The 10,714-nt window shown below is 50.1% G+C and overlaps 3 protein-coding genes across 3 annotated transcripts; 2 read left to right on the forward strand and 1 right to left on the reverse strand.

The window, feature by feature from the left end:
- Window positions 1–81: 81 nt before the first annotated feature.
- SPSK_01964 (uncharacterized protein) lies at window positions 82–728 on the forward strand (the record flags this gene model as incomplete). Its single annotated transcript, XM_016728862.1, has 2 exons — window positions 82–262; window positions 343–728. 2 exons carry the CDS (start codon window positions 82–84, stop codon window positions 726–728), a joined length of 567 nt encoding a protein of 188 aa, XP_016589679.1.
- A 1,343-nt stretch (window positions 729–2,071) lies between these two features.
- Window positions 2,072–2,505, forward strand: SPSK_02032 (uncharacterized protein; the record flags this gene model as incomplete). The annotated part of the gene is made up of 2 exons (XM_016728930.1): window positions 2,072–2,263; window positions 2,326–2,505. 2 exons carry the CDS (start codon window positions 2,072–2,074, stop codon window positions 2,503–2,505), a joined length of 372 nt encoding a protein of 123 aa, XP_016589680.1.
- Window positions 2,506–10,018: 7,513 nt separating this feature from the next.
- SPSK_01957 (uncharacterized protein) lies at window positions 10,019–10,714 on the reverse strand (the record flags this gene model as incomplete). The annotated part of the gene is made up of 1 exon (XM_016728855.1): window positions 10,019–10,714. The coding sequence occupies one exon, from the start codon at window positions 10,712–10,714 to the stop codon at window positions 10,019–10,021; it is 696 nt and encodes a 231-aa protein (XP_016589681.1).

A 10,714-nucleotide genomic window follows, 5' to 3' on the forward strand; every position in this document is an offset into this window, starting at 1 on the left:
GAATGAATAACAACACACGGATCCAGAAGGCGTTGAGTCAGAATAAGTGTCAAACTTAAGCAGTGCTTAGCTGGGCATAAGATGTCTCAAGGATTCAAGGAAGCAGCATTTTCTGAAAGCTGTCTCTATGCGGTTTTTTTGTCCCCGGCAAAAGACAGCTCATGGAGTAAGAGCATGGAACAGGCCTTGTTCGACTCCAGCGAGTCGGACGCGTTCCGCAACTGTCTTCTACCTCCTTCTTTTACTTCGCCTGTTGCCCAAGGTAAGCCAACCATGGCATCAGCCAATGGCTTGACTGTGCCGCGGAATCAGCCACGCACATAATATTACACTTTTGTCCAGAGACGCATACTCTGATACACCTCAGTGCCCCATACAGTGTATCGATTGCACGGCGCACGAGCACACGCGACTGGCACTCGAGAACGTCACACATTGAAAGAGAAACAGAAAAATACATCCCGCTCCTATCAGAAACGAAGGCGTGTTGGGGGACAAAGGTGCGCGAAATGGTCAGCCCGCGGTGCCGAAAACGCAGGACAGAGGAGTTGGAGCAAAACCACGGGACGACAAAGCAAAAGCGAGAGCGTGAAGGCGAATGCCTTGGATCCATTGTACGGCAGACACATGGGCACAGGCACAGCAGCACACAATACAAGAGGCGTAGACAGAGGCGCACAAGGCACAACGAGCTCCACATGAACGATGCAGGGGGCCGCGATGGGTGATCTCCGGAAGGACATGGCATCATTCGCGTGGTGTTACGTTTTACGACGCACGACAGTGGTGGCATGCGCCGCAGTGGATGCTCTTTGGGCATGAAAATTCGTTGTATTCCATTCACGAAACAAACCACCGCACTGTGCACATGCATATCCTTGCTGCTGTCCATTCGCTTTTCGTTTTCACGCCGATGGATTCCTAACTGGTTCTCTGCATAACATGTGCGGCACAAAGACAACACCAAGCAGCAAGTCCTCCGACAGCAGCACCGCCGAAAAGGCCTCGCACACAAGGATGCATCCTGGCACGTCGAGTTATCGGCTCGGAGGCGACCACGTCAGCTCACTCCACAGCTTACCGGTTTCTGAGTGGTTGGTTCAAAGAAGGTGCGCATCCAGCGCCATGCAAGAAGGGCATTGAAGGCGTGCTGCTCTCGGTTTCTTCCTATTCGGAAAACGGGAGGTCACTGCAATATGCAGTCAGGCAGTCGGCCTTTTGATCACCAAAGCACACCATACATGCCTTGCACGAGTCTGACAGGAACCAGCAATGGAGAGAGAGAACATGGAGTCACAAATGGAACAACAATTCAACACGTTGAACACAAAAGAAAGAAAAGTGGCAGCACAGAGCTTTTGTGCAGACATTGTCGCCCATTTTCAGCCATTGTCAAGCCATCTCCCCTCCTCTTGATACACGACGTATCACTGCTCCTTGGACGACACGGTCCCACAAAATTCGAAAGCCAAGGAGTTGACAAAAAGCAGCTTCCTACGACGTGTATACAATTACACAAAATATAGGCGTCGACAGGGGCGACAGCCTTCTTTCTGTCCCGCTCAGCACCTTGAGACTGGTCCGGTTGGTGCCTGTGCCGCCTGCGGGCCTTCCGAGGAGCAAAACACGGCTGAGGATGTCAGTGACATGGGAAAAACGTAACGTCGTCGTCAGGCCGTGTCGTTGAAGTCGTTGTAAGAGAGAAAAGTGGAGACGCGGGCGATCACAACCAGGCAATTGATGCATCAGGGTATGGATGGAGTGCATCTGCTCTGCTTCTGTCTTTGTCATCCTCTCTTCCTGTTGCTGCCTTGGCCGCGTCTGAGCCAATCCTTGACCAGGCACGGTGACGAAAAAGACGACTGAACAGTTCGACGAATGGCGTCGATGAGGGACGGAATGAAACCCAACGTGGAGCAAACCCCCAAGCAAAAAAAAAAAAAAATAGTACCAAGCATACAAGCATCCCGAAACAAACGGCCCATCAGACTTTGCAAATATGCACTGCATGTGCATCTGCCGTTGTTTTGGGCAAAAGGTTGGCATCCTACGACGAGAGAAAATGACCAAAATGACCAAAAGGACGAGGCATTTGGTCCCCCCACCAGGTGCAGCCGAAACAGCATGGGCCATCCTTGCCGCTTCTGCGGGCGTTGGAAGGCCTTCTTATTCCTTCCAGAAGAGCAGGGGCACGTACGGCCAACCGCCCGATGGCAATCAGGCGTGCAACGAGCCGCCGCGGAAGCGGCAAGTCTCTTCGTCTGTTCGGCGTCTTTCATAACTTGGTTGGACCAAACAACGCGAGCAATTTGACTCTTCTTTCAGGCTTACTTCATCTTGATTGTGAAACAGACCACAGCAGGGATCTTTGGCAAGAATGGGGGAACATGGATTTCACGACGAACAGGGAACGAAGCAAAGGAGATCAGTTTATTCGTTGGCGAAAACAATGAAAACAGTGCATATTTCACGGAGACGAAGGACACGTTGAGCAAAGGACCTTAACAGATCGACAGTGCGAGGTGCTTCTGCCTTGTGCTGAGAATGTGATGTGCCCTCGCACAGTTCCTTCATGGAAATGAGACTCTGTTTTACACGTACGGCCGTTTTGCAACAACGTCTCGGTATTCCTGCAGTTTCCCTCTTTGACTTGTGTTTTGTCTCTGCCTTCTCAGCCGTCCCAGTCCCTAACAAGACGACCGGGGAGATGAAAACAAGGGCGAAAAAGGCTGCTGTAGTTGTCTAGTTGTCTCCATTCTCATTTTGATCGAGCCAGTGCGCCATCTGGTCCGTACCTTTGAAAACAGAGAAAATTAGAAAACACGCCTCCAGGAAAGGCGACATCGGGAAAGTAAAGGACGTGCAGAAAAGGCTACCCAGGTGCACAGGTGCACAGGTGCCCAGGTGCCCCTACTCTCTCAAGCTGCATGCATGCTGCACGTTGTAGCCTAACACACCGTAGCGGGCATCTGTGTGCGCAGAGTTTTACAGCTTGTGCCGATTCGGCGTGTTTCTTGACAAGGCTGCGTGTGCAGTAGCGTTTTCACGGCATGGGATCTCCCCTTTGGGAAGAAGAAGAAATGTGAAAAAAGTGAAGATTTTTCACAACTGCAAAAGGATGTGAATGAAACAAAAGGAACTGACTGAGTAAATAAAGGAGATGTGATTGAGGCCAGCCCTGTCAGCCTATCGCTGGCACGATCGACCGTCCTGTCTCTCCTCCCATTGTTCGGGTCTGTCCCGTTTCGGTATCTGAAGCACGGTAGAGCTTAGCTGAATCGAGACCGCAGACCTTTGACCAGTCATCCGGCTCCCAGACAGTTTCGTTGGTTGCGCCTCCTTTTGGTTGCAACAGGAAACAGTGGGCCGTTCATCTCTCATCCCTCGTCTCTCATTTTTCAGCGTCCTATTTTATTTATTTTGGTATCTGCAGTTTTGACCCTTTTTCACCGTCTTTTTCATATTCTTACACGTTGTTTCACCGACACCCAGACGGCAACAAAAGAACGAGGGTGTCCGCTGGTTCTCGCTCGCTCCGGAGTGGATCTTATGGGGCCTGGATCTTATGGAGCTGATGAAGCAAGAGAAAACGATTCACACTGAAAACTCAGACCCAGGGGGGTGAATGAGCTGCACGCTTGGCGGTGACAAAACAGCTTCATTCTTGCCATTTGCCTTGTCTGCTATGCATTCATCAACGTGCAATGGCCACGACTGAAAATTTTTCAAGTGGAGCAAAACAACCGTGGAGTCCGAAGGAGATGAAAATGAAGGTGTAACGGGGAGAAATGGACAACAGGGCGTGAAAGAGGCGCGAGCCTGTTCAGACACATTCGTGATTTTTCTGGGTATCATTACGTCGCCTGAAGCAACAGACAAAAGGCGAGATGGAAAAGTGCAATGAAATCTTGCAATGGGTGTGAGATTAAAGGCGCCTTCTCGCTGTCTAGCCATTCTCACAGTACGCATAACATCTACATACGACGTACTCCCCCGGCGTACTTTCAAACGCTCTCGTTAAATTGCAAAGGGAGGGGGTTGATGTAAAAAGCCGAAACCAGAAAAGAAAATGTCCGACAAAGCCACAATATAACAAGACAACGCAAAACACGGGACAGGATACTTAACGTCGGCGTACCAGGCGACGGGAGTATCGCAACGCCTCTTGAGCGTCAGACATATTCTATCCCACTTTCTAGAGACTTTTACCACAGGCCCATCCGTCGACAGTCTTCTGAGAAGGATTAACATATATAAGTGCACGCGGTCACAAAGCAGCTGGGAGCCCGTCCGTTCCCTGCCTTTTCTTGATTTCCGGGAACGGCTTGATATCTACTTTTTTTATTTCCGTCCGCTCTGCCTTTTGTGCAGGGCCATTCCTACACATCCACAGACCGCATAAACAGGACGGGCGACGCACAAAGTAGCAGCTATGCAAGCCGTGTCCAGGCTGTGTGCGGGATCGCAGCGGCTTCTCATCGCATCTTCCCCGGCTGATATCGCTCTGCAAAATGCGTGCTATTGCATATAGTGCTGTAGATCAGAATGGGTCACAATAGATCAGACAATAAGAAAAGGAAGAGGAGACGGGTCCTGCAATTGCGTCAGATAGATGCAGTCGTCGGTATTGAGAATATGCAGCTATTCATGACAAAAAAGAAAGGAACGCTCTACAGGAATATCCCGAACCCAAGAGACGGGTGGTGGTTGCTCACAGAAACACATCAGAGAAAACGCATCAAGCTACATAGTGGGCAAACAAGATCCCTTGCCGTCTATGACCGCTGTCACGCATATATGATGAGAGACCTGGCGGTGATTTTGATGAATTTATCTTCTCGCGTCATTGCTTCTAATTCAGGGCCGGCATATGAATATTTTGTTTGTTGCATGGATCCAGCCTTTTTTCATACTTTTGCCGAATGCCAGCATGGACATTCGTCCTGCGCATTCGTCGTGCATCAGGGTCCTGCAATATCAACAAGGAAATCAAAACATACGTGGCGTCATGTGTACGCCGACAATGTCGCCCCAGTACGTAGACGAGACACGACTCCAGGAGAGGTCGATTGACAAGACGATACCCTCGTTGAGAGGAGGTATACTGTACATTGTACGTCGTATGTTGTGCGATCCCCTGGAGGAAAACTTGACATGCCGGTTTGTTTTCATTACACAACCCAATGAAAGCCGTGATTCCTCAGTCGTTTCCATGGAAAACTCTACACCCACACCTGTTCTCCTTTGCATCCACGATTCTGCTCCACCGTGGCGAAAATTAGTAAAGCACACCACGACCATCTTGTCACGGTCTCCTCACCACCATATTGGCTGTTCCTTTGACTCCTCCAATAGGGCAGCCACGGTGTGTCCACCCGCATAAGCCTGGAAATATGGTGTATTTCTCCTCTTCACGAATGGCAGGGCTTTGGAAAGCGACCTTGCCACTTCTGTTGGGCCTTCGTTGGGCTTCGTAGCCTCCTCTTCTCACACCCATCAAAGCCGCCACCACAAAAACATGCAACGGTCTGCCGTTTCTGGCCGTCGCCTCTGCCACCTGGTGCTTCGAATTGAAACGGCCCATCTAACGCGGTACCTGTTCCAACAGCAACCAACATGTTCGCCAGCAACAAAGAAATGTCGTTCGGTATGGTGGAAATTACTGTGATCCATTTTGCTCCATGGCCGGTTTCGGACAGACCTGCGTTGTCGTCCTCCACAGGTTCGATTGCGGAGAACTCCGTATGCCATGCTCAGTACAGGTGCAACCAGCGACGCACGGAGTATGTTGTACGAAATACAGAAGTACAGGCACTCCTTTGCCGGCTCTAGATCTGGCCCCATCCGGTGTGTCTCTCATAACGTAACAGAGAGGCAATGCGATAGAGGCATGTATGCAGGAAAGGAGGCAAAAGATGAAAAATCTGTTGTGAGGCTGTCTATAAAACCTTTCATTACTTGGCCCGTTTCGAGCTGATGAGCTCCACATACAAACTCTTAGCAGCAAAACTAAACACTCCCTTTTTCAGACTTTTATTTCGTACCTTTGTACGTTGTAAACTCTGCGGGGAGAAAGCTCTGGCTGGACTGGTCTGGGCCTCCATAGTACTACTCCATTTTAATTTTCTGCTCCATATTCTGTATGATGACTGCCCCATCTGCTCCAGAGCAGTGACGGCCTGTTTCCCTTTTCCTCTCTCGCCTCCTATTTCAACTTTCTGCACTTGGACAAAACGGGAAAACGACCTACGTAGATCACCAAAAAAAGGAGGGAGAAGAAGAGGAGAAGATGGGTCTCTCCAGTCTCGGTCTCCAGTTTCGTCACACACGGCCACCCTGGCCATCGTCTCTCTTCTTGTCGACGGAGTACATCGTACACAGTAGCATGTCGTCCTTCCCCTCTCCTCCAAGTGACCCTATTACCTAACAAAATGGGCTTCCTTGGCGATGCTTGGGATACTTGGCTCCTTGGGTATTTTGATTTCTCCAGGGCGGCATTGCTCCGTTCTCTTTTCAATAGACTCGAGTCCGGAGGGTTACAGTGCACAGAGCGGACGGAGCAGAAAAGACACCATCACCAAGCCGAGGAATACTGTGCCTCTCCTCAATGCCCCCTCTCCCCCCATTATCCTTGAAAAGAAGGGGGTGAAATCGTTTTAGACAAGTTCAAAGGCTCTAAAATGGCACGCTATTTCGTTGGTGCCAAAACGATGGCGGCGCGGTTGACGCGACCGCACCCTCTGCCCTTTGAAAATCTGGGGAATAGCCCGAGCCAAAATGGAAAAAAGAAAGGTAGGGAGAGGAAAAGAGGAGACTGAAAAAAGTAATTCTGTACATATAGTATGGAGCCATTGTGGAGTCGACTGATGCTGGACGCTATCCACAATGAACGTCGAAAAGAGGCAAGGCGCCGGATGGCCCTGTCCATCGTTGCCCCAGATTTTTTTGGTCTGATTTTTCTTTATCCTTTTTAATTCTTTTTCTTTTTATCGATAGATTACAGAATAGGGCAGATAGGGTTTCTTTCTTTCTTCTCCTCCTTTGCCCTCCTGAACAACTCCTCACGATCAACATCTAGCGCCAGCATTAGCCAACAACGTGACGCCTCCTCGTTGCGACCAGTGTCCTTGTCCTTGGAAACCTGCATGGGGCTAGAAGGAACCATTCGACTTCTGCGACAGAATGGTGGTTATGATGCTGGTGTCCCCTGCGCCATGGGAACGGTTATTTGTCCCAAGTACCTCACCGTTGGTTAGCGTCGTCCCTTGTCTCCCTGTGTCTCTTTCGAGTTGTCAACCAACCCCGAGAGTCCGAGTCCGTTCGTAACTCTCCGTCAGTGGACTCCAACTAGTCGCAACCTACTCCCACATCAGTCATTATGCACTCTTCGTCATAGCTTGTCCCCTCTATCGGGGCACCTCTTTGTTTTTTCTTGGGAGAGACAAGCCCACCATAGGACCAGGTACTCACTCCCAACGACTGGGAATGTCTTCTCTGAAAGGAAGCAATACAAAGCGAGCAGCTAGAAAGGATCCCGCGTGTTGGGCTTAACCACCGGTCTTTTACCTGTTGTTGACTTATTTGACCAAACCCCCTTTCGTGTCGAGCACAAAATGTAAGGATCGTGATGAAAAGAGGGAGACTGCGCTATGGAGACTGTTATGGAGTCAAAATGGGGACAGGACGGGGCAGATGGGGAGTATCGTGGAGCCCTGTTGCAGACAGTAATTTGTCTCCCTTTGTCAGATGCGGAGTGAAACAAAAAAAAAAAAAAAAAAAAAAAAAAAAGGACCATACCACGAAATAAGAGGCCTTTCACGCAAGAAAGGTTAGCCCTTTTGCAGCTCCGTCCGCAGCTCCTCGTCTCAGCTCCTATTCTCAGCACTTTGCGTTGACGTTATTCAGGGCAAGGAAGCAAGAGTCAAAAGTCTTTCACACTTCATGAGAGGCTCTGTTTCGGGGCGCTTGATTGGAGGTGACCTTGGTGTACCTGGCATTTGTTCATCTACGCTATATACTTTTCAAGTACTAAAAGTCGCATCCATGTAGCTGCAAACAGCCAAAACTGCTTGGTCTGGCTTTTGTGGCAGTTTCGTTGTAAAAGCATATTCTTTTTTCGCAACTGCGCTTTCCACAAGTGCACTAACATGGACTTGTCACTTTCATACGTTTTTGTTAGTATGGTGACTTTTGTTCCCGTTTGCGTCTTGCCACTGTGCTATTTCGTTTTTTTTTTTGTTTTTTGTTTTTAAAAAAAACAACATAAAAAACAATAAAAACTTGTTTATTTTGTCAGACAGCACACAAATGCTTTCTTGACAGGCACTTCCTCTTACGTTATACCGCACCGTCTGTTTCAAACAAACAATTCGGACAACAGGTTATGCACACTGGTGAGGCAAAATGCGCAAAACGATGCAAAATAAATCGTACAGACCCAAGAGAAAACTCTAACTGTGGATGCCGATCCTGGTTTTTTGAGGGCCGTTTCGCAGTCGCTCGACAAACACGTGTAACAAGAAACCGACAACAGAGGCTGCGCGTCCGCCAATGCACCAGAGATACCCACTGTTTCCGCCACAGAGTGACTAAGAACTGTTGTTCTTCCTAGACAAGCCGTACAGAGGAGAATGGGAAAATACAGCGGCCAAGAGACACTATGGAGCTTGAGGACAAAACAAAGCGTACGAAGTACGCACACATTCATGCTTGACTCAGTGCTCGCTTGCTAGGAGGCAAAAGCGGAGACCTCTTATGGGTCTGTCTGCCTCTTTTTGGTTCTCCCCCGACCACGTCGTTCCATGTTCCGTGCAACGACTCTGCGTGCATGCACGCCACATCGTGGACTGAGGCCGTGGCTGTGACGTGTTGACAAGAGGGCGGTACCAAACGAGACACGTCCCCGTAGCGTTCACGGCTGGTAGATCCTGCTGGCGCCGCAGGGCAGAATTTTCAATTTTGTCTGTTGGCTGTTGTATTTTTTCTTCCATTCGACACAATCCAGGGGCAACGTCTTCACTACAAAAAAAAAAGCCTTTCATGCCAATGGACCTTTGAAAGGTCTTACGCCCCCTGTGGAGAACCGCATGTCCTAATATGAATTGTTACTCATCAAGCAATGGGTGTTTTGAGCACATTTCTCTCAATATGTTTCGAGAGAAGGGGAAGTGGAGATACGAAGGTGAAACCATTGGAAGTACGCGGTCAAAGATATAGCCAAGAAGGGACAGGATGTTGGTTCGGTAAATAAAGAGAAGGAAAAAGAGGAAGCGAAGCTCCGCTCTTACTCTTTCGCCCACGCTTGGATTGCTTGTACCTATAGAAGGTACCCTATAGTAGAGCGACTTTATAGCAAAGACTAAGTGGTGTCCCTCTAGTAAACAAGATGTGCGATCAAGTGAATACATATGAATTTCAGGTCAAAGGGTAAATGTCCTTTGCCCGTTTGAATTTTGCGCCTTTCTCAATCGTTTGAGAAGATATGTGTGTCCCTATGCTGATCTCGTAATTCCAATAACAATTTCCCGGGGCTCTTCTTTTGGCCCTTTCCAAGTAGTACAACAACGTGATAGAGACAGGTAAGATAGAAACAGGCAAGGCTGGTGGAGTGGTATAACATGTTGGTAGAAGACAAGAGGAAATAAACAAGAGATGAAAAAAGAGGCTTGCAGTTGGTGTTTCCCGAAATATAGTCCCTGTATTCCCATGAAAATGCAGTGTGTGTGATGTGTTGTTTGTTGTGATTGTGTTCCGAATGTCCTAATTCGCCAAAGTAAAAAAACAAAGAAACTTTTTATGATGCTGATTGAAGAACTCCCAGGTGAAAACAAATCAAAGTTGGCCGCGCGGTCGTTGTTTTTGAGACAAGGTAACAAAGGAAAAATCAGAGTGGAAAGCAAATTTCATGCTCATGAAGAAGACGCAGTCGCTGTCGTGACGTGGTAGGAGTATTGTGTTGGGCGTACTGTGTCCAGAGTACTGTGTCGAGAGAAAGGGGGTATGGTGAGCAAAGCGTCGTCTAGCAAGACCGCCGGCGCTGCAGCTGGCGCTGTAGTTTCCCCTGCTCCAAGGAGCTGGCGTACTTTCGGAGCTCGCTCCGGACCCTCTCCGACAGGTCGCTGCTGTTGCTGGCGGTGGACGAGCCGTAGCTGGTCTGGCTGCTGGTGCTGCTCATCGTGCCCGTGCCGTTGTTGGCAAACGCGCCCCCGGCGCCCAGAACCAGAGCGTTGGGGCCGCCGGCCGAGCTCATGCCGCTGCGCATGGAGCTGAGGCTGCTGTGCGAGCTCGAGGGCGAGAGCACGTGGTGGTACGTCGTGGCGGTCGTCGCGGTGGCGGCCGTGGTGGTGGGTGGCAGGGACGAGACGTGCCGCGGGGAGGAGACGGCCGTGGTCGGGGGTGCGGGCTGGCGGGTGTAGTTGTAGCTGTACGTCGAGGAGGAGGCCGCACCGTAGTACGGCTGGGCGTTGCCAAAGTCGTAGGCGGGCGACAAGCTAAACAGTTGCCGGCTGCGAGGCGTGGGCGCACCCATTGCCCATTTGTAGGTGGAGGAGCCCGACGGCACCCAGGATGGTGAGCCCGGGCCCGAGGGCGGTGCGAAGGAGGTGGCACCCTCGTAGTCGGCCAGGCGGCACGATTCTGAGCAGTAGGCCGGGCCGTCAGTCTGCTTGTCGCAGGTGAGGCAGAAGTGGTGATCCCACATCAGGTCGTTGGCCAT

This window comes from Sporothrix schenckii (genome assembly GCF_000961545.1).
Source record: "Sporothrix schenckii 1099-18 chromosome Unknown Cont42, whole genome shotgun sequence".
NCBI classification, from domain to species: Eukaryota; Fungi; Ascomycota; class Sordariomycetes; order Ophiostomatales; family Ophiostomataceae; genus Sporothrix; species Sporothrix schenckii.